General features: G+C 48.7%; 1 protein-coding gene across 2 annotated transcripts in view; it reads right to left on the bottom strand.

Annotated features, from left to right (window-relative positions):
* The window catches only part of SVEP1 (sushi, von Willebrand factor type A, EGF and pentraxin domain containing 1), a 1471106-nt gene that overhangs the window by 475728 nt on the left and 970625 nt on the right, over nucleotides 1-24753 (bottom strand). For both annotated transcript variants that reach the window (XM_069630907.1, XM_069630908.1), the window contains exon 23: nucleotides 18636-18749. In XM_069630907.1, the coding sequence (XP_069487008.1) occupies nucleotides 18636-18749 (114 nt within the window). The remainder of the gene's footprint in view (nucleotides 1-18635; nucleotides 18750-24753) is intronic.

The raw sequence follows: 24753 nt of genomic DNA, 5'->3' as shown, positions 1-24753 counted from the left end.
GCATGAACTGAAGGTGGAGCACCTGCTAATGGAGCGCATGCTCCCTCTGTAAAGACCTCAAACCGCCATTCCAACCGGCCGAACCCCGCAGGTTGGGCACACCCCACTGAACGACTTGAGCACTCTACCCACCTTGAATACAACGGACGCAACTGGGACGTGCAAAGAGAATGCCCCTTAGATGGCTGGGTCCCCAACTTTGGAACGTAAACCCTTCTCCAAGTTTCCACAACAAGATCATCAGAAAGGGACAAGTCGTTACACCACTTCACGAGACCCAGCGAGCAACGTCCGGCAATAGCGCGGATTTGGGAGAGACCCTGTGAGACTCCCGAGATCAGACGTATCAGTCCAGGCAACAAGTGGACCACTGTGGATCTACACCTTTTGTACGGAAGCATTACACCTTCGACAAAGGCCCTCTCGCATATTGTGAGCCAACACGTTAAGGGGGAAATCTGCTCATGCATATATGGACATAAGACTGAAATTGGCTAACTTTGCCTACTCCCCGTCCCCTCCTTCTATCGAAAACCCTTGTATTTCCAACATGGAAACTTCCGAAACTGAATCAGCTGCCACAAAAGGAGATATTGCAGCACTCCTGAGCGAAATCAAGAATATGGGAGCCAACATAGGAGGAAAGATTGACAAAATCACACAGCGAATGGACAATATCGAAGAAAGGCTCGAAGGAGTTGAGAACAATCAAACCTCCATAGACACTCTCGAGGCGCAAATGGAACATACAATAGCTGAGCTAGAGCAAAGAGAGGTGGAGTTCAGACTCAAAATGGACGATTTGGAAAATCGTGAGAGGCAAATCAATTTATGCTTTTTTGGTATACCGGAACAAGAATGCGAAACGGAAGGAGACCTCAGGAAGACACTTCATGATATAATCAAACTTTTGGTTGCTGACGAAGCGATAGATGAACCCAAAACGGAAAGGATCCACAGAGTGAGGGTCCCACTGGCAGTTCGAGGTCGGTCCTTGCCCGCTTTCATAACTATCAGGATAAGTCCAGAATATTAGAAAAGGCCAAGAGTGGTGGATCGATTACTCTTAGGGGTGCGCGGATAATGATTTATCAGGATATGTCCTCACTGACTCTGGCACTATGGCGGATGTGTGGTCCCCTCACAAAATGGCTGAAGGAACGCAGAGTCAGATATAGGTGGGGTTACCTTTTCTCCCTATCTTTTGAACATGAAGGCAAAAAAATGTGGTTGAGATCAGAGAAGGAAATTCGGGCATGCATCTCAGATCTCATGGACATTCGTGAAGAAGGAGGTGTCCAAGAGGAAGCAGAACAAAGTGGAAGACAGTGGCACATCCGAGCCCCAACGAGAAGAGGGGTGAATGGGTCCAGAAAATTTTGGAGAGCCAAAATATCGCCTGACCGAGATAACTGAATCTTGCTGTCACTCCAATAGATTTCTGACTGATTCCGAAACTATGTGAGGAGCAAGTTTTCAATGTATTAAGATGTTATTGTTCTGATCTAGTGAAAGGGTCCGATGCTGAACCAGTGGTTTCAACTGGATTCTGTCGGACGCCATCAACTGGGAATGGTTTTGGGAGGTGGAGGGAGAGATAGAGGAGGGATGGAGTGGGAGGGGGAGGGGCAGGGATGAAATCCTCTTTAGGTCAAAGATTGAAGTATAAGGCTCTGCATAATGGTCTGATGGGTTGCTGATTCCAACCGAGGGGTCGCTTTACACATACAATTATAAATGGTGGTTAACCTGGACCCACAGGTGAAAGACCTCCTTAGGATCTCAATCCTCCAACCAAAAGATCCTTGGTAAGTCGAGAATTCCGCAGAGCAAAACTTGATGTCCCTTTCTTGCAGGAGACAAAATATGCCTAAGGAGAAGAACAGAGAATCCTTGGGGTACGAACTGGGATAGAGATTTGGGGGTCTGGACCGCTGAGAAAGGGGAGAGTTGGGAAACTCATCAGGAAAGGGGTAGACTTCAAAGCTGTCAAGGTCTGGGCAGATGTAGAGGGGCGTACTCTGCTTGTAGTCGGCTCCATTGGTAGGGTAGACATCACATTTGCCACTGTATATTCTCCCAATTCAGGACAGTTCCGATTTCTCACCAAAACAATCCCTAAAATCATGCTCGAAGCTGCAGGACACGTCCTCATTAGGGGTGACTTTAATTCATGGGCCGACCCTGGTTTGGACAGGAAGACGGGCAATCCTGATGCGAGAGAACTGGTTGAGGGAGGCCGCACTGAGATTAGGAATATGATGAGTGTATATGGGTTACGGGACACATGGCAGGGGTTCCATCCCGATGAAAAGAGCTACACCTTCTACTCTGCCTCTCACAATACATTTGCCCGAATCGACTATATATATCTGTATGCTGAGATTTATGACACAGCAATGAGATCAGAGATTGTCCCGGTCACATAGTCTGACCATTATATGGTTACTGCCGACATTCACTGGGATAGCTTACCTGCGAAAGGAGGTTGATGGCGGTGTAATGAATCTCTCTGGAGGGACCCCGTTTTTAAAACGGAGTTGGAAAGTGAGATTAGCGAGTATTTTAAGATCAATAACACCAGGGAGGTTTCCAAGCTGACAGGGTGGGAATCAGGGAAGGCGACATGGCGAGGTGCCCTTATGAGAGAGCAAGAAAAGGGAGAGGACTTTGATTGAAAATAAACTCAGAAAAGAGATCTGTCTCCTAGATGGGAAGTGAGGCAGGATGACACTGGGAGTGCTAACAAGATCTTGGAGGCTAAAATGAAAAGGGAGGAGCTCTGTATTCTGGAACATCGGCAGATAGTCTGTAAATTGCAACTTCTGAAACAGACATTTTATGAGAAGGGGGACAAAGCGGATGCACTGTTAGCCGTGAGATTACGAGAACAGCAGGCAGAATGGAACGTTTTGGAGATAGAGAGGCTGGGGAACCCCCAAATCGCAACAAGAACCGAAATCACAGAAGTCTTTGCCTCCTTCTATGTAATGCTATACAAATTCAGAGGTCGACCACGACCTGCCTGATACTGAGGGATACCTGGCTTTGGTTAATATGCCAAAACTTACATACGATGAATCACTTTCTCTAGAGGGCCCGATAACAGAACAAGAAATCACAAATGCAATGAAGAGATTATCACTCAGTAAAGCCCAAGGGGAGGACGGGTACACTGACGGATTCTATACATTTTTCCTTGCCAATCCTCTCCCTTTTCTGGTAGAACTCTTTAATGAAATTCCTTGTCATGGTAATCCCCAAAGAGGGGAGGGATCCCAAGCAATGTGGTTCATACCGCCCCATGACCCTATTGAATGTGGACGCCAAAATCTATACCAGGGTCTTTGAGGCCAGATTAGAGATGTTCATGTCTCGCCTTATACACGCCGATCAAGTGGGCTTTATATTGGGCAGACAGGGAGCTGACACGATGAGAAAGACTCTACATCTAATTAATGAATCCCAGAAGATGGCCAACGACCCCGTCCTTCTCTCGCTTGACGCAGGGAAGGCTTTTGACAGGGTTGAATGGGGTTTCTTAATGAAGGTCCTTCGAAAGGTAGGGGTAGGCCCGAAATTTAGGAGAGGGATCGACGCAGTGTACACATCCCCCAAGACCTCTGTCTTTGTTAATGGGAATGTTCCAGCTGGTTGGAACTAGGCAGAGGCACAAGACAGGGATGCCCCCTTTCAGCTATATTCTTTGCCCTATTACTAGAACCCCTGGCCCAAAAATGAAGGGAAGACTGTCAGGTAGAAGGTCTAGGACTGGGAGATACTGAGTACAAGGTGGCCCTATACGCTGACAACTTACTTCTGCACATTTAAAATCCCATGATTTCCATACCCAGAGCAGTCCAACTAATTGGAGAAGGAACAAGTTACTTACCTGTAACTGTTGTTCTCCAGCATGGGTCTGGCATGGATTCACATGCTCATGAATATTCCCCGTCGTCAGGCTGGGAATCCTCGGTAAAGAAAAAACCAGTATCAGTTTCGTTCTGATCTGTCTTTCGTAGTAATAACCAATCACTGGTCTCTGCGTCATACTGACCACAGCCAATGACTGCCCTCTACCTAAGCACCGCCTCTGGCAGCCATCTTCAGATTTGGAAGCACGTGAAGTGGCAGTATGACCAAGTGAAGAGCCGCAGAGGGGTAGGCGGGAGGGTTCGCATGTGAATCCATGCCAGACCCATGCTGGAGAACAACAGTTACAGGTAAGTAACTTGTTCCTTCTCCAGCATGGGGTCTGGCATGGATTCACATGCTCATGAATAAAGAATACATAGCAGTACACACATGCACAACCACGGGAGGTGGCAAAGGCTCAACATTAAGCATAGCATCAAACTCAACATTAAGCATCTTACCTCCTCACCAGGCTCACCTCAGGCGAACAGGTTGCGCAGCACTGCTTGGCCGACCCTGGACTCCTCCCTGGAATCCCGGTCGACGCAGTAGAATCTCGTGAAGGTGTGCGTCGACCTCCACGTAGCAGCCCTGCATATGTCCAGCAGGGGCACACCAGAAAGGAACGCCGTGGTAGCTGCGATCGCTCTGGTGGAATGGGCTCTCGGACGGCCGGGCAGCGGTCGGTTTGCCAACCGATGACAGTACATGATACAGCCGGAGAGCCATCTGGAAATGGAAGCCTTCGAGAGAGCCTTCCCCTGATTGACAGGTCCAAAGTTCACAAAGAGTTGTGACGTCTTCCGAAAACACTTCGTGCGGTCCACGTAGAACTTCAGCGCTCTAGCTACATCCAGCGAGTGCAAAGTCCTCTCAGCCGGCGACGAAGGCGACGGGAAGAATACAGGCAACACCAAGGGTTCGTTGAGATGGAAGTCCGACGGTACCTTGGGCATGAAGGAGGGGTGCGTCCTGAGCACTACCCTCGTGTCGTGGAAAGTCAAGTACGGGGCCTTGCAGGAAAGGGCCTGGATCTCTCCCACTCGTCGTGCGGAGGTGATGGCCACAAGAAAAGCAGTTTTCCACGATAGAAACTTCAACGGAGCCGAGTGCAGAGGCTCGAACGGAGGTCCCATGAGCTTGGTCAGCACCACGTTGAGCTCCCACGCCGGGGCCGGAGCCTTCACCGGCGGGAACGATCTGAACAGTCCCTTCATGAACTCTTTCACCAGGCGATGAGACCACAAGGACGTCCGTCCCGTGGTTCTGGTGTATCTGGAGATCGCAGCAAGATGAATCTTGATGGACGCGTGTGCCAGGCCAGCTTTGGCCAGCGTCAGCAGGTACGGCAGTACTTGGGGAGCCGTAATCCGTAGAGGGTTAATCTTCTGTGCGTGGCACCAGACAGAGAACCTCTTCCATTTGTGTCCGTAGCATTTAAGAGTCGAGGACGCCCTGGCCTTTGCAAGAATCTCTCTGCAGTCGGCCGGTATGTCGTATCCTCCAAACTCTAGCGCTGCAGGAGCCAGGCCTGCAAGTTCAGCGACTTCGGGTCGTGGTGGAGGATGGCGCCTCCTTCCCTGGAGAGTAGATCCGCGTCCGCCGGCAGTTTGATCGGCGGGGACGCTGAGAAGTCCAGAAGGTCCGGGAACCATATCTGCCTCGGCCACGAGGGTGCGACGAGGATCATCCTGCACCGTGACTTCTTGAGCAGGTTGACTAGCCGGATTAGCCGAGGCAAGGGAGGGAACGCGTAGAGGAACAGGCCCTCCCAGGGGAACGAGAAAGCATCGCCCATGCTCCTCGTCTGGGGAAACCTGCTGGCGAACCTCCGGCACTTGGTGTTCGTCGCCGTCGCGAACAAGTCGATCTGGGGTGTGCCCCACCGTCGGAAGAGACGATCCACCACATCCTGCCGTAGTTCCCACTCGTGGCACGAGCGCAGCTCCCTGCTCAGTGAGTCGGCGATGGTGTTTTTTATCCCTGCCAGATGAAACGGCACCAGAAAAATCCTTTGGGCGACGGCCCAATGCCACAGGTCCTGCGCCTCCTTGGACAGCGCTGGGGACCTGGTTCCGCCCTGTTTCCTGATGTAAAACATGGTGGTGGTGTTGTCGGTGAAGATCCTCACCACCTTGCCCTTGAGGGACGGAAGGAAAGACCTGAGGGCCCAAAACACTGCACGGAGCTCCAGGACGTTGATATGCAGGGACTTCTCCGTCGGGAGCCAGAGTCCCTTTGCGTGCAGATTTTCGGTGTGCGCTCCCCACCCTTCCAGGGAGGCATCTGTAGTCACAGTCTCCTGGTGGGCTGGGGTCTGGAAGTCCATGCCCGCCGTCAGATGCGCGCGGGTGCCCCACCACCGTATCGCTCGTCGGAAGTTCTCGTCGAGCTTGATCCTTTCCTCGAAGCTGCCCGTCGTCTGGATCCAGCGCGCATCCAGGAATTCTTGCAACGGGCGCATCCGGAGCCTGCACATGGGAATGAGGTAGATGCAGGAAGACATCATCCCGAGGAGGGACTTGATGGACCTCACTTTGGCCGCGTCGGCCACCAACATCCGTTGCACCTTGCCCAAGATGGTCCTGGTCCTCTCCTCCGACGGGGAGGCCAGAAGGGACACTGTGTCGAGCCTCGCTCCGAGAAACAGTGCGACTTGCGCGGGCACCAGGTGGGATTTGGCGTAGTTCACAGACCCTGAACAGCTTTCCGGGCGTCGAGCTTCCCTTCTCCTGGGCCATCTCCGAGACCGGGCCTGAGAAGCTTCTGGAGTCCTCCGAAGTGTAGCTCGACGAAATCTTCACCCTTGAGGGGCGCAGACGAATCCGACACGGGTCCCCGTTGATCGGATGTAGGATCGGTGGAGCTTGAGGCTCTTTTGACCGAAAGAAATCGAGTTTTTGTGAAAAAACGCGAAAAAATAGCACTAACGCTCGAGAGCAATAGCACGAGGATCCCAACACATGAACGTGCGGTAAAAATCTGAAGATGGCTGCCAGAGGCGGTGCTTAGGTAGAGGGCAGTCATTGGCTGTGGTCAGTATGACGCAGAGACCAGTGATTGGTTATTACTACGAAAGACAGATCAGAACGAAACTGATACTGGTTTTTTCTTTACCGAGGATTCCCAGCCTGACGACGGGGAATATTCATGAGCATGTGAATCCATGCCAGACCCCATGCTGGAGAATACGGAGAACTCTCTGGCTTCAAAATAAACGAGGCAAAGTCCATATTATTCCCTCTACATGAAACCGCACGAGCAGACGCAAATAGATTCACCCCCCCCGGGTCTCATGGTGGAACATGTTAAACTGAAATACTTGGGGATACAGATTACGAGGGACATAAAGGATTTATATGAGGCCAACTTCCCCTCCCTCCTCCTAAAATTCCACACAGACCTTACCAAATGGGGCAAACTGACGATATCCTGGTTAGGAAGGCTCAATGCGATTAAAATGGTTTGCCTTCCCCATTTTCTTTATCCCTTTCAAATGCTCCTATTAAAATGCCGAAACCCTTTCTTAATGAGATCAGAAGGGCTATTGTAAAGTTCATCACTGGAACGAAACACCTTGCTTTTTCATCACACGGCGCAAGAGCCAAAAAAGAACAGTTTTGCTGTTTTGTTGTGTAGGCATTGCTCCAGGAGAAACTGCACAAAACTGGGCACAATTTCATAATTTTTGCATTATTTTTAGTGTGCACATTCGTGTTTATCATGTATGTCTACTAAAGGTGGCTGGTGCCATAAAATGCCTGGGTAACGGAATTCCAGCTTGCCTTTTTGGCCATATTGTTGATTGGCCTTCTTCCTGCCTTGCCAGGTTAGGCAATTCCTTATAAGGTCATGTACTTGCCCAGGAAACCTTCTGCTTTCCTGCGCTAGTGACGCCTTTGTGTTTGTGTGTGTGTGTGTGTGTCCCAGAAAGAGGGTGGGATCTATCTAGTCCCATTCCACATCCAAGGTGCCAGAAAGTCTAGGTGTCGGGCAAATGCGAAGCCTGTACTTGTCCCTGATTAGGACAACTGCTGGCTGTTTGAATGGTGCAGATCCTTGCCATTGCCGGGCTTAAACTTACTTCAGCTCGGATTTTGGATAAGAAGAGCACCTCTGCAGAGATCTTGCCAGACCATCGTTGTACAACTCTATAAAACAATCCCTTGGTATACAGGTCCCTAACTCTTGGTATAAGCCTCTACTGCCCAAAGGATTGGTAGAATGGCAGAGCAGTCAGGCCTATCTTATGAGGAGGATGTGAGCTGTAGTTAAGTACAATGAACCCAGTCAATACATTGGCACAAAAAAACTCTTACACGCTGGAAGTTATAATAAAATATACATGTATTTTATAAAGACAAGGCAAGTAGGTAAATACTATTTTAGACTAACCAATACACATAGGAAATATCCACACTACTTTTCAAGGGTGAATGCTTCAATAATATGTACTTGCGCTTACAATTGTTACAGAAAATGACAGTAATGACAGTTTCACTGTTTAAATAGTAGTGGCACGCACCTGCATTCGTTATAGTGAAATAACAGTTTAATTCATTTACAAAGTCATTCAGACAATGGCCCTCATTACGACCCTGGCGGAAAGTGACTGACCGGACCGCCACAGCGTAAATAGCGTTTCCGCCATTGCACGAAGGAGCAAAGTGCGGCCCATTCCGACCCATCGGGCACGAGCACCACGGCATGGCGGAAGTGCAAAGTCCGCGATGGCGGAAATGACCCCAAAACGGCCCACACCGCCGCCGTACGGCGCCCTAGGTGCAATACCGCCACCCATCACAGCGGACACCGCAGTGTGCGCCTACCGGAAAGTACGGTGACCGTAAATATACGGAAACGGAAGTAAAAACATGGGCCCGGAACGGGAAAAATCCTGCCGTACACCTATAAAACCACTAAAACCACACAACCACCAAAAACACTACCCTGAGACACACCCCAACCCGTCATCCACCCTAGCGAAACCAAGAAAAATGGGAAAAGTAGCGAAGAAAGCGTGCGACCGCAAGCGGCAGGTCCACTTCTCCCGTGAGGAACTCACCGTGCTAACAGAGACCCTCCAGGAGAATGCTGCCGTCGTCTTCTCCACGCAAATGACCAGGACGGCACTTGCAAACAAGAAGGCCATATGGGCTCTGGTGGCACAGCGGGTAAGTGCGGTGGGGACCGCACCGCGCACCCCACAGCAATGCCGAAAGCGATGGGACGACCTGCGGATACGCGTCCGCAGCATACTCTCTGCCAACCGCAACATTGCCACAGCCACCGGGGGAGGTCCTGAATCACCCATCAAGTTGACCCCCTGGGAAGAAATCTGTGCCTCCACCATCGGAATGGAGAGCATAGAGGGAGTCGGAGGGATGGAGAAAGGAGTGCAGACATCCGAAGATTCAGGTAGGTGGGCCAGATAAAACAATGCCAAATCCACAAAGTCCATCCATGTGAAGTACCATGTGTCCACATAGTGCAACAGAAACACATGTCCAGGAGAACGTCCACACACATCGGCCTGATAGCGCACGTTAAAACCCACAATAAATACATAAATAATTAAAAACCCCTAAAACACGCACTACACGTGCAGCAGGCACACCCTAACTGCAGGCTGCCAAACAACTGCACCCTCACTCCACACACAAATGAAAGCACCTCCAAGGCCCCGACCCAAATCACCCTCAGGTACCACCCCAATGCATGTGATACAATGCCATTCCAATTCCCACAGACCCATCAATAACCCTCGCCCTCCTTTACTCCACCACAGGGTCCGATCCAAACGACGAGCATCAGGACACCCCTACCAGCACACCTGCAAAGAGGGCCAAGACCAACGGCCAAAGACCCTCCACCTCAGCTGCACGCATCAAGACACGGCAGCAGCACAAATCAGGTGGCAGCACAGAGGAGGGAACATCAACAGGCACCCAAGCAGCCAGCATGCCCACAACACCACCACCACAGGTCCCCCCAACGGATGCCACAGAAGGCACTGCCTCTGGTGGCAGCAGCACCATAGGTGACACCCCATTGATGGCAGCATGCTCCGACACAGAAGACGGGGATGTCGAAGTCAGATCCATCCATGACCTGTCCCAATCCCCCTGTCTGTCCCATCCCGTACAACATGAGGATGCCACGCAGGGGCACCCACAAGACGACGACTGGCCATCCCCCACAAGCCCTGTGGCAAGGCAACATGAGGTCCACAGCCCCTCTGTGACACCCCCGCAAATGGCCATGGCCCAGCAGAGGCAACAGTCCCTCGACCAGTTAATCGTGCAACAGCAGCAACTGGCCACGCTCCTCAAGGACCATGCCGATGAATGTGGGGGCACTAAGGCAGACATAGAAACATCAACTGAGACACTTAGGGCAGAAATGGAGAGAGGTACAGAGACACTAAGGGCACAAATGGAGAGTAGCACCGAGAGCCTGAGAGTCCAAATGGAGAGAAGCACCGAGAGCCTGAGGGGGGAACTGCATGCGACGTCCAAGGACGTATGTGCCGAACTTGCCGCAGTGCGCCGTGTGCTCACTGAGCTCTCGCAAACCCTTAGGGACATGCATGGACGTGAGCAGGCAGAGACATCATCCGTTGCAAGTTCCGTCCAGGGCAGCCCCCAACGTAGATCGGGGAGGAACCTGCGCTCCACAGGCAGGGGTGCCCCTGATACCCGCAGAGGGGGCTTGCAATAGCGACTGCCCACTGACAATGAGCATCTTTGGACACTGGTGTTCGGGGGGGAGGTAGGAGGGTGGAGGGGGTGTGTTGGGCTCACTTGGGTGGCGGGTCGATAGGGTGTACAACATGATATCACATATGCCATAAACAGTGCACGATCAACCAATGAGATGTGTGGACATTGATCTTTGTGTACTAGGCCATCATAGGCGTACAGTCCATATTGTGCATGTCCCAGACACACACAGTGCCACGAGTCCCGTGTCCATGTATCAGCCACCAGGCGTGAGTGCTAGAAGCATACATCAATGAGATGCTGACGAATGTCACGGCCCTCCGGTGCCTCGCAGACTCCTTGAGGTGCTGCCACATCCCCACCCTCATCATGACCATCATCAGGTGCTTGCAGTTCTGCGTCAGGGGGCATGGGCACATTTCTACGTACGCACATGTTGTGGAGCATGACACATGCCATCACCATCTTTGCAACCTTCTCATGGCGGTACAGGAGTGCCCCGCCAGACCTGCTGAGGCAGCGGAAACGACCCTTCAGTAGGCCGAATGCCTGTTCAATGACTACACGGGTACGTGAGTGGGCATGGTTGTAGTCCTCCTCATGCTGGTCCCGTGGGTTCCGGACTGGTGTGAGGAGCCATCTCTTCAGTGGATATCCAGCATCACCTGTATGTGGACGATAAACGTATGATGTGGAATGCCATTGCTACGTACGCACACCCCCCCCCCCTTCCTGCCAGGTCATTGCCGAATCACATACCCCACATTATCATGCATGTAATGAGACTCACCGAGTAGCCAGGATCTGTTCCCTGCGTGTCGCTCCATGTAGCGTGGTATTGTAGAGTTCCTCAAGACCATAGAATCATGGGTTGATCCAGGGAATCGGGCACAACAATGTGTAATGATCCTGTTGGAGTCACACACCATTTGTACATTCAGGGAATGAAATTGTTTTCGGTTGCGGTACTGGGCCTCCATGGCATGTGGGACGACCAATTCCACATGGGTGCAGTCGATGGCACCAATGCAACCCGGTATGCCGGCAAGTGCATGGAATCCCACTTTTGTGTTGGTAATTTCCTGCTCCGAGCGTGGTAGAGAGATGTAGTCGTCTGCGTGCTGCAGGAGGGCATCGAGCACTTGCAATAGTGTCCGTGAGAACAGTGGCTGAGAAATGCCATGCAACTGTCCGACTGTGTGCTGGTAGGTGCCTGTGGCCAGGAAGTGTAGTACAGACACCACCTTCAGTAGGGGTGGGATGGCGGTTGGGCTATCTATCATGCTGACAAGGTCAGCCTGTGTCATGTCCACAATGGCGGCTATGGTGTCCCGGTCCAGACGGTAGAGGGTGTGGATCTGCTCATCAGTGAGGTTGAACGGATGTGCTCGGAGGCGTGGGATTGCGGGCTGCCTGCGTGGTGGTGGTGGCTGTGCTGGCGGCCCTTGCTGGCCCTGCCTTGGCCTCCTCCTCCTCCTGCGTCTCCTCCGTGCGGCCGGTTGTAGTTGGTGTTCGTCTTCTTCTTGGAGTTGGAGTACTTGCAGTGCTATCAGGTCCCCCAGGGCCAACATCGCGAGTCCTGCCGGTAGCATTTCGGTGTGGTTGTGGGAGGAGACTGGGTGTGCAATTTATGTGTTTTCAGGCTGTATGGCCTCCACCTGTGGTGATTCATTCCACCTGTGCAAACTGCTCTCCCCTTTGGCCGAGCATGTCCCGCACACAACGCTGCAATTCGAGGAATGGCATCTTGCTATTGCAATCATGTATTTGTACCCGATGGCCGTGTAACATTGGTTGATATGTTCATTCTGCTGTGGTCCCATTGTTTCACGTACTATCTGTGCAGTCGCGAACAGACTTGTGAAGGGTCAGTGGTACGTAGTACTCGAGTAACGGTGGGCCCTCATGCATCACTGTACCGAGTTGCAACGACGGGCGGGGCGTCCCATTTGTGGGTGAAGGCAGTTGCCATTTTCACACACAGCCGCACTAGATGGATTAATTAGTGATTTCAAACGGCCACAGATGCCTCTTCGACGTGATGTTGCAAATGAGGAATTCGAAGGGCGGCGCTTTCGGTTTTCAGCTAGCGGCGAGGAAATGCCCACAGGTCTGACTGCAAATATAACGTTCTATTGTTCAATGTCCTTGAGACAGGGGCCATGGCGAGGATGCAATGATTGATATGAATGGTTTGGGATGCGCAATAGCGACGTGGGCGATGAGGCCGGACGTTCCCAAATACATGTTACTTCACTACACTGGAATTACGGGCTGGGGCACTGTGGATTTTGCAGGCTGCATAACGCACAGACTCAATGGATATTTCTAATGTTATGTGAGTAAATATTCAGGCGTTTTAATCCCGGGATGAGGGAATGATGAATGGATGCATGGGCAGGTGATTTGATACAGAGTTTGCCATGTACAGGGCTTCTTGGAATCTATCCGCCTCCCCTGCGCTATGTGATGCAGGGCTGCCATAGTGGGACCATCGTCTATCTGGCCTTGTTGAGCCCTCCCTGTCTCGACGCGCCCTCAGACACTTGTGTCCATGCACGTTACCAATCCCATCTGATGGATTCTGTTTTGACAGACGCATGCACAGGTACACTCGTTTGTGATGGTGTTTACACCTCGATATAGATAGTTATGAGTCGCAAGTGGTTTTTGGGTGGTGATGATCCTTTGGAGTGGGCTAGCATGCATATGGCTGTGGATTTAGTGTGATCATTGAAGTGAGTTGTTCGAATGTAGTTCTGATGGGCATTCTATTCTTTTTCTTTTCTTTTGGTTGACAGGTATCTCCTCCCCTTTTGCCACTGCCATCTGTATGCCACTCCTGCAGATGGCTTTTACTCCCGACACCTGCTGCTTCGTGTTAATCAGTGGAGCAGCATTACGATCTTATGGGACGATCGCCAATGGGCCACATGCCCTTACGCAGTACTAGTGGCTCGGAGCAACATTTCGGCCTTTCAGCTGGACTAGTGCCTCCCCATTGGGACGGCCCTGCGGTTCTGTGCGCTTCCATGTTGCCTTTTCGTACGTGAATGTGGCTCTGTGTACCATGATGGAACAGGGCATCACACAAGTAGTGGCTGGTCATTTCTTGCGGATGCAGCCCACGATGGTGAAATGTGTTTTGGAGTTCATGGCCTAATGGCTGTATGGGCTTGGTGATTTTGTTGTGCATTAAATTTCTATTCTGATTTGGCCCGTGTAGCGTTCTTCTTTGCAAGTGATGTGGCATATTCCTATTTGGGGAGCGATGTATTGTGAGGAGATCTGCATTGGGTTCCAGCTTCGGAGTTTAGTTGCGTGGTACTGTACTGGGCGCGTTTGCCTACGAAGCCCAGTGAGGTCAGGGATGGGGGCTGCCAATATGACTGTTTGAATGTTGTCATGCTCAGGGGCGGGGGATTGGGTTTTGTGTAACAGATGCCGGTCAGCCAGGTGGACTGGTGGAATGATGTGATTTTCGGAATGTTGCTGGTCACAGGTGCCTGTGTTTGCGTGCGTTTCGGGGGGGGGGGGACTGTGGTCATGTCCATTGGATTGGCTTCTGTATTCGTGCCATCTGTGCCCTGCAGCTCCCATTGGCCCCTCTTGTGTTTCTTTTGTTCGTTGGCATGCATGGGTGACTTGTACATTTCACTGGTTGCATTGTGACTTCATTGCACCTACGGGGAGTTGTACTTTGTGGGCAGGGAGCGGTGTACAGGCACTCAGTGGGGCCGTTTACGGTTGATTCGTGATGCCGTACTTCTCACCATGGCGGAATGGTACATTCCGCCATGCTTGATGGCGTTAGGTACATGTCCGCTAGGGTCGGAATTGGCGTACCCTTGCGCCATGGTGGTGTTTACGGTTTGGCATGGCGCGCGCGCGCGTGCTTGGTGCAGTTAGCGTTGGCGTTCACTACGGTGTCGCTAATGGCTTCGTACTTTGCGGTGACGGGTCATAGTCGCACCGAGCGCTATTCGATGGCGGTATTGCATTTCCGCCATCGTTTTCCGAATTCCGCCAGGGTCGTAATGAGGGCCAATGTCTGTAGGAAGGAAAAAGAGGGTTGTTCAATACTAGTAGCAGTGATTTAATTCTTAGCAACACTTTTCAAGGCTTCTAATGCTTTATCAGTCCAATCCCTAAATAGGCAAGAGTTCATCGAAGTCAGTGTAGGGTGGGAGCAGCAGCAGAAAAGGCAAAGTTCCTCAGGATTCATCATTTACTTAAATAAAACGCTTTAGTAGGATAACACAATTAATAAGGAACCTGCAAAGGACTCCTTAAAAGAGTACAAGGTGTTAAACCTGGGCAAGAGGTATGGGTGGGCACCCAAACACCTAGTATAACACTCCAGACACACTGGAGTGGCTATTCGGCTAGAGGTAAGTTATACCTTGTGCCCCACAGTACCTTAGGGTGGTTGAAGAAAATGCAGCGGGATTCTTTCCTGTGCAGCAACGATGGACCCGGTCTCCTGAGTCCTCGGTCTGGTGAAGGAAGGAAGGACTCTGAATGGGATGTCGCAGCAGCAGTGGCAAGAAAGGACCCTTAGCAAGGATTTCTTTGGTCTCGCACATTGATCTGTGGTTTTTGCACCTTTTTATCAACTCGAACAGTGAACGGTTACCGCCCAGTAGATCGATTCTGCAGTCCTGCACTCTGTTGAGGGAACTTTGAAGAGTTGGATTGTGCCTTTAGAGGTCCAACTGGAGCTCACCATAGTTCTGGGAGGATTTGTTACGCAAAGATGTTGCACTGCAAATGGATCTGAGGTCCCCTGGTATTCGCGGTTTGCAGCTCTGGAAGGTCACAGCACCTGAGGAGATGGCTCGATCTGCAGTTCGTCTAAGGGCTGGTTGGTCTCACTAGCCAAAGGGAAGAATTTATCCTCTTCAGAGCTGCGCTGTTGACAAGGAAACAGGGTCAGGACAGCAGTGGTCGCTTCACGGTTACAGGTAGGGTCTGCAGGCATCTCTGGTCATCTTCAGGTTCGAATCTTCTGTTCCAGTGGTCGACTTGCCTTGTACCTCAGGAACCTCACCTTTTATTCAGATTTCCTATTTACTCCTCTGCAAACTTTCCCTGCAGTTTACAGAAAGGAACGAGTGGCTGTCCAATCAGGACAGCCAGCCCCCCAGTGGGAATTAGCTCCATTCAGGCACATCAGCAGACAAAGGACAGAGGAGTTTGGGCCCCTCCCATACTTCCTGTGCTCACAGACACACTTTAGCCACGGCATGCTACACAAAGTGTTCCTGCCAAAGACAAAACACACATTCAGACCTCCCCCTCCCAGAATCGGAGAAGAATGGCTAGGAAAGGACAGCCACACAAGAATGACTAAAAAAGAAAGGTGTCACCATATTAGAAAATAGGTGACCCTTTTTTGCATAACTGCAGCAGGGACTACATCCTGTGGTAGGAAAATGAACAAAAGTTGGTAGAACACATCCACTGCCACCAGCCATAACTATAGGGTTGGCAATGTGACCAAAAAGTCACAGTAGCAGATAGGACGATACTAGGTATCCCCTTAGCAATCCACATACGGTGGGGTGTGCTAATCTCTAATAACTTAACGTTTTAGGAAGGATACAAGGTATCCCTCTTTCCTTCAGAACAGTAGTTCTTAGGGAAAATGAAATAATTCAAAAAGAAGAACCCAAAGGGTCCCCAGCAACACTGCACAGATGGTGCTGTGTGCTGCAAATGTGTAAGAGATATGGAGGAAAGCAAGACTCCATGAAAATAGGTACAACATAAAGAACAGAGTTCCCAGGGTTAGAACATACAACAACGAATGAGGGGGAAAAGGCTCCCCTCATTCAGGAGTACAAGATAAAGGTCCAGGAGTCCAGCAAAAAGTGATTGGGGTTTCACCAGTAGAAGGGATCAAGCATAAAACTGATACATCTCCCTAACAATCGTTGGAGCCAAGAAACCCTTGAATAAGAACAGCTGGCTGACGATCTGAAGACGACTCCCAAAGAATCCCAGCATCCCTTCCTGCGTCGGACCCGATAAAACTCTGCTTAACTACCTGCTCTCCAAAGACCCTGAGCAGTGCTTCAGCCCTCAGATTAGTGAGATCAACTAGTCTTGATGTCTTCAAGATGCGTCAGCCATCCAGAGTCTTCAGAAGATGGACTGACCAGTTCTCTCATGGGCTACATCGCCAGAATCATCGCCGTTCTGTAGTGACACCCGGAAACCTTGGTAGTCCACAGCTTGTGACACAAGTCACCTTCTCCCCAAAGTTAAGCATCCCAAGATATGCTGTCCGAGAGCAGCTTCTTTGACCGACACGGGAAGGGTGCCTTTTGGTGCCTGTGTGCAGAGACGACTGTCACTAGAACTTGCTTGCCTCCAACCTGTGAAGTGTCCTGAAGGGACCTGCATTGGTGTTTCTTGCATTTCTTCATCACCAGAGGTTGGATCTTGCAGTTGCGCCTCATCGGATGAATCCTCGAACCCGTAACTATGAGGCACTCTCACTGAAGCAATGGCAAAAGATCAAGCCCCCATCAGCCCCCAGATGGTCCACAAACTCATCTAGCAAAATCAGAGTCAGTGGGGTAAGTAAAGGCAGTAAATCTGCCCTCCCCACCTCCACAGGATAACATTGGGAACTAGTCCCTTTGTCTCCTTATTCCATTCCACTCACCTTTTGGTCATCGAACCTAGGTCAAGTATCCTGCCACTTGCCCAGACATGGGACTGGAATACAAGAACACATTTACTTACCTTTGATAAAATAATTGAAGAGCTTTTAAACTAACACCAATACATGCCTATTGAAACCTGCATTGACAGACACCATTCACTTGAGAACCATTGTGGCTTCTGTGACTTTGGGCACCAGGCCCCAATCATCTTAGGATTTGGACTTCTAAAGATAGGCTATTGACTTGTGATCTAGTTCCACTATTTACTGCATCTGAAATGCTTTCCCAATTAAGTTATTTAGATTTAGATTTGATCCTACCGTGATTGCATATATTTGTATCATAGAGTATTGTGTGATGTTAGAATCATTTTCCAGTGTGTTCACAAGGCCTCTAATAAATACTTGTATTTTAATAACTGACTGTCTAAATTGAATTGTTGTGTGCCATACTGTACAGACTCATTGAGGGCACCTGCCCCTACTAAGTTGATTGGGTGTTGGCTAACCTCTCAGAGTCCCCTGTTCACTATAACTAGGGTAGCCTCCTAAAATATGTCCACCAGTACAGATTCTAGAACTCCATTTTAACACTTACTGTGGGTAGATTTTTGAGCCAGGAGAAGTCTTAGGATGTCACAATTAACCTACTCAAAGTGCAAAAATACCAGGATCTTGGCACAGCCACATGGTATGGATGAGCCAAAGGCCCATCAAGAACTCCACTGACTACTTCCCATAATAACACACGTTAAGGCTATGCTCCAACACTCAATTTGCCTACCAACTAAACCATGCACACATGGCAACTAACCCTTCCAACAAACATCAAACATCAAAAGGCTACACGTCTTTCCCCACTAACCAAATCCAGCTCCTACATCTTGCAGGGTGACATGAGAACATGCAAATGTCAGCAGAGTGCAGTATAAACCCAGCAATAACATTGCATTAAATAGCATCCCATGCTATAATATAACTTTCTTTTTGTGGTTTAGCAGGTAAGGTCATAGTGGGCTACAGTGTGCGTTCATAAATCCTCTGGTAAATAATATAATTGAGTGGATGCCGAAAGAGTTGCGAGAGCTTCCCACATGAGTATTAAAACAATACGAGCCAGGGAAGGAATCATTCACTTTTGAATGATCATTTTCTAGAAACAATTGGCATCTTTTTCGACTCACAGATGGCACGTGAAAATAACTATTTCAAACACCTTCTTTGATTTATATCCTGGTTTCAATTTCAGCGAAAACAAATCTGAAACTTTTTTTTTTGGTTTGCAGCCAGTGGGAATTTTAGAACGTTAACTGAAGTCAACTTACCTTGAAATCCCTTTACACACGTGCAATGATAAGCACCAACCTCATCAACACAGGTGGCCTCATTCAAGCAGGGCTGTGAGCTGCACTCGTTCACATCCACTTCACACAGCAAGCCTTGAAACAAATTTAGATATAGCAAAGTAAGATATGTATCCTGCATAGTCATTGTTCTTAAAGTCATGTATATAACGGTGTATTAATAGTAATGTGCATACGTATGGCGCATGCTTAAACCTTTTCAGAAATTAATAAACAACACAAGACAGCGAAATGAAACACTGAAAACCACACAGAAGTTAATTTGTGAATGGTAGAGGTAAGGACAGTGCCTTTCTATTAACAGATCATAACCCCAAAACATACTACCGCGTAATGCCTTCAAATAATGCAGGTTTGTCCTTTTCTGTGACTTCTCGACTTGAGTTAAATCTTCTGATTATGGAACTTTCACGCAAACTACCCTCAGCATGGATATAAAATGATGCACTGCAACAACTACAAAAAAACACGAACAAACAACCACATGTATATCTGACTGGCAGGCAGCCTGACATTTCAGCTGGAGAGTATACACAGGGCCCTCTACCGCGACTGCTCACTTCCGCACATCAGGAGCTGACTATGGTAGGTGAGGAGATCCTATTGGTGCCTGAGCCCGTGCCTGAAAGCCCTGAACAGAAATGACAAAGATGCTCATGCATCATCAGCTGAACATACCGAGGCACTTCTGCAGCAAGACATTAGGAGGGAGTATTAATACCAAACCCTCATTTCTGACAGTACTGAACCGGAATTACACAGATGCCCAGACATGACCTCAACTAGCCTCTATTGATTGTAAGTGATGCAGGTCTACAGACACCCTTCCATCTTTCCAGGAATGCTCACATCCCCTTCCGCACTGATCCATACCTTGAACCACATCGGGCACAGCTCAGTCAAATCTGTAAAAGACCTAGGATTTACCATCAACTGAGACCCCTCCCTCACTTCAAAAGTAAGTGTGGCATCTGTATTTTCCCAACTCAAACTATCCCAGTGAATTGTCCCTTCCTTTGCAGGAAGAGTTGAAGCTATGCGCACCGTAATATCCTCAAACCTTGACTCTACAAATAGTCTCTTGTTGGCCCTTCATTCTATATAAGTCCAATAGATTCATGCCATCCTAATAAATCTAGGCTCAACGGGTCCCACTCCCCTCTCTGTTGCAAAAATAAACTACAAAGTCAAGAACTTAAACAAACTACAAGTAATCCAGAATAATGCCCTGAGAGCAGCATTGAACATCCCAAAAAAGGACCACATCACAGCCGGTAGGAAACAGGCCCATTGGCTACCGATTAGGAAAGGATTATCTTCAAGACTCTTTCTATTAGATGGGGGGCAGATGGGGAGCAGGTGCAAGTGGATCTAGGTCACCTGGCCTAAGCTGCGCCCACCTGGTGCCTTCCTGCCTGCCGGTCTTTTTCACCACTTAGCAAGCCCCACCCGCTTGGTGCCTTCCTGCTTGCTGCTCTTTTCCACCAATCAGCAAGCCCCGTCCACCTGGTGCCTTCCTGCTTGCCGCTCTGTTTCCCTACCTGAGGAGCCCTCCAGCCTCTTTTCTTTTGCAGATGGGGAGCAGGTGCAAGTGGATCTAGGTCACCTAGCCTAAGCCCCGCCCACCTGCTGCCTTCCTGCCTGCTGCTCTTTTTCACCACTTACCAAGCCCCGCCCACCTGGTGCGTTCCTGCTTCCTGCTCTTTTTTACCACTTAGCAAGCCACACCCACCTGGTGCCTTCCTGCTTGCCGCTCTGTTTCCCTACTTAAGGAGCCCTCCAGCTTCTTCTCCTTTGCAGATGGGGAGCAGGTGCAAGTGGATCTAGGTCACCTGGCCTAAGCCCCGCCCACCTGGTGCTTTCCTGCCTGCTGCTCTTTTTCACCACTTAGCAAGCCCTGCCCAACTGGTGCCTTCCTGCTTCCCGCTCTTTTTCACCGCTTAGCAAGCCCCACCCACCTGGTGCCTTCCTGCTTGCTGCTCTGTTTCCCTACCTAAGGAGCCCTCCAGACTCTTTTCCTTTGTAGATGGGGAGCAGGTGCAAGTGGATCTGGCCTAAGCCCCGCCCACCTGGTGCCTTCCTGCCTGCCGCTCTTTTTCACCACTTAGCAAGCCCGACCCACCTGGTGCCTTCCTGCTTGCCGCTCTTTTCCACCACTTAGCAAGCCACACCCACTTGGTGCCTTGCTGCTTGCCGCTCTGTTTCCCTACTTAAGGAGCCCTCCAGCTTCTTTTCCTTTGCAGATGGGGAGCAGGTGGAAGTGGATCTAGGTCACCTGGCCTAAGCCCCGCCCACCTGGTGCCTTCCTGCCTGCTGCTTTTTTTTCCCCACTTTGCAAGCCCCGCCAACCTGGTACCTTCCTTCACCATCACCGTCTTGTGGCCAATGCTGGATTTGACTTTTATGGACTTCATTCACGGTGCGTCACTCTTTCTCAACTCTCATGCTGGACTTCCTTTGCATCTTGTACTCATGGTGGCCCTGAATCATGCTGTTCCCATCTTCATCTTGTATCCTGGCTTGCAACATTCTGTGTTACTACGGACTTCTGCAATTGTATTCGCGCTCCACTCTTCTCCACTCTTTTTGACTGCTTACTCTCTGTTCTCTCCTCCTTTCCCTTCTCCCTTTTCCTATCTCCTCCCCTTACTTTCTTCTATGCACTTACTCTATCAGAATTGTCCCTGGACCTAATATGATAGCAACCTCGTCTGTTTCCTCCACCCTCCCATTACTGTTTTTTTCCTCCCCACCACCCCTCCAGCACTATCTGAAATGTCGTCAGGCCTAGTATGATAGTCGCTTGTTTTGTTCCTCCCCTCCCTTTCTGCACCCCTCTCCCTCACCTTTTGTTTTTCTCCGGCTCTACCAGAAATGTCATCAGGCCTAGTATGGTAGTCGCCTGTCTGTTTCCATTTCCTTCCCACTCTCCCCCTCCCTTCCTTATCTATGTCTTAGCTCTTGCACTATCTGAAATGTTGTCAGGCCGAGTACGATAGTTAATTTCACATCCTTACTGTTCATGGCCTGTAAGAATGTGGTTGTATTTTCCCTTGTTCCCTCCCTTGCCTTGAAGCGCTTTGAAACACATTGTGTATAGGCGCTATATAAATAAACGATCATATCATATCATATCATATTACACATAAATGTTTGAGTAAGACTGCCCCAAAGTACTTGTCTCAGAAAATTGAGAGATCGAAGTTTACCAGACCTGTCAAATCCATCCATGCACACAAATTAGCCATAAGGAGAGTGAAAAGAGCCAAAGGAGGTGGGGTAAGCTTCCCATCAGTTGCTCTCAACCACTGGAACACACTCTCCTCAGATCTCAGAGCAGAGGAATCATGCTAGGCCTTGCCCAAAGCCCTAAAAACGTGGTTGTTTGCCCTAACTTCCACTGTGATAGTGATCTGCATGTAACCTGCCTCCGTAATGTTTTTTGCCCCATTGTCCATCAAGATACCATGTGTTGAATTAAGCTTTGTATAATGTAGCCGGTCTGCAACAGCGCCCAGATGCCCTAGGGTTTAGGAGCTTTACAAATAAAAAAAATTAAAACAAATAAAAATAAAAAAGTACAAGAGGTAAAACTGGTTTATATATGAGAGCCAAACTGTTGAACTCAATCCAATCGCTCTCCAACTTTAACCACCCCATCTTAAATTTAGAAAGTAGTTGAAAAACCTGAATTGTCCAAAAACATTTGTTCTGCTGCTGCCATCTTGTCATACATACAATAATGTTCTTGAGTAAGAGATGGGGATGGGACTACATACAGCCAAACCTACAGTCAGACACGCTGAACAAGAATCGCACAGATGCTCATGCAACAAATTCATCTCAGATGGTTGCCATGGAGGGTCTTCATTTAGCCAATCACTTTTGAAGCACTGCCTCATTCGCTGACACCAAAGACATACCACCTGAATTTCCTGTATGTTTCCTATACGTTAGAGATGGAAAGGGCCTATAGGCACTCATACCCTAGGCCTGACAACACCAAATAGTAACCACATAAATGATCATACTTCATATCTGCCAACCTGGAGTGGGTGGAGACGCAGGCAGGCCTATTGGTAATTGATTTGGCTAATGGGTCCAATCTAGTTACCAATTCCATCGTTCTAGACCAGTACATTCCAATAAGTAGAGAGGATTTAGAGAGCATATGGCTACACATGCCACTATCAGTTAGGCCCAAACAGGGACCACACAGATAACCATAGATCAGCTAAAAAATGTCAAAGCTATGTAGGTACCCAACAACTCTGCCAACACCGTTCATATCACCAAACCCACAGATATATACCATGACATTATTAACACAACTGAGCACATCAGTGTTCACTTAAGATGACCAACAGTGCCACAAAGCAATGTAAATAGCATAGGTGCACTTTCTAAATTCAGCATCACATAACCTGTGCGATATCAAGCTGAAAACTCAACCTGCCACATTACAGAGAGAGCGTATAAGGAAAGCATGCAGTCTTCAAAATGCACAGCAGCCTGTACCTGAGCATCCCAGGCAATCAGAATATAAATAAGTAATCTTGGAATGCATGCAGCTAACAAAAATGTGCATGAATGTGCTACAGTGACTATCTTAACAGAAGCAGGAGACGGTATTACCAAAATACATTAAATAAAACAAGTTGAATGCATCATGTGAGAACGTCTTTTTCTGCTGATTGAAAGTATATATTGAAATGATCATTATATATTTGTAGTATTACAAATGCAAGGTTTATTATTGTTTCCCTCACACTTCTGCCCTTCTGCTTTAGGTCGCTTAGAATTAGTACATTATTTATTACCCAAAGTCCCTAAATAGGGAAGCTAAATTGACAAAAACCTACAGTTAGAGGTTGGACCAAGATAAATGTTGATTAAGTAAGACGGATACAAGAGTTAGCATCTTCCTCCGGCAATAAGTCAATTTTCCAAAATCCATGTCTTTCTCATTGTCATCTGTTGTTATGGCTTTGGCACAACATTGGACTCCTATCCAAAACTACAAAGTGATTTTGCATCACCTAAAGAGAATTTCTTATCTATGAGATGTGAAGCTTATAGAGGTTTTGTAGTGACTCTCCTAATTTTAGAATCAGGGATGGGCGAACCAGCTAACAAAAGATTCAAGCCCATCGAAACAATGAGGTTTGAGTTAGTTTAAAAGATTCAAGCCATTTGAAGCTCAGGCTCGAAAACTTTCCAATGAGAATTTGAGCCTCTCATATGGATACAAGTGTTTGATGGTTTGACTTGTCTCGAATACAGTTCTTTTCGAAATACAGAATTATATAAATAAAAGATGGATAGATGTACTAACTCTTAAATGTAAGTGTCTGGCCTCACAAGCGCAGATTTTTCATAAAAGATATTTTTCACTAGTACCAACGATCACCTTCTATAAGCAAAAGGTGATTCCCATTCTTACATATGGAGTTGAAGTAGCTGTTTCCCTTCCTGCAAGATTATGGGAAAGAATGGAAGGCCTATTCTGGAAAAAAGTACCTAGACTTCCGAATAATTTTTCGACTGTGTTCATTAGATATGAACTGGGTTTACAATCCATGAAGTCGATCATTTTATGGAAAACAAACCAGATAGTCTTTGGCTCTGGGAAATTCTAAAGAATAGAGATAAAACGGGTAGGGATTCCACCTCCCAGCCTTGCCGCTTGGAAACAAGACTTCAAGGAAGAATTTCATATTTTAGACATCACTGGAGATACGCTGGTGAGTAATCCAGAGAAAGGAAAAAAACAGGTTATGAGGTTAGATTGGATTGCGACCCAAGCAAAAACATTAACATACAAAATGGCCTTAGAGATGGCGTGGGACAATAGGCCGGCTAATAAAGCCCCAGCTTACCTCTCTTAATTCCCTAGCTCTAAGTATCGGGACCTATCCATGAGATTAAGGCTAAGACATCCTGCCAACTAAGGAGGTACTGAATTATAAGAAGCAAACTGATGCAAAGGGCCGAAATGTAGGTACTGTAAAGTCCAAGGGACAATCAAGTCGATAAAACACCTCTTGATAGAATGTCCAGAGTTAACCACATTGAGAAT

This window comes from Ambystoma mexicanum, chromosome 6q, assembly GCF_040938575.1.
Source record: "Ambystoma mexicanum isolate Mex_15411 chromosome 6q, UKY_AmexF1_1, whole genome shotgun sequence".
In the NCBI taxonomy this organism is placed as follows: domain Eukaryota; kingdom Metazoa; phylum Chordata; class Amphibia; order Caudata; family Ambystomatidae; genus Ambystoma; species Ambystoma mexicanum.
The sequence above is the reverse complement of the archived record's forward strand: the minus strand, read 5'-3'. Positions and strand labels throughout refer to the sequence as shown.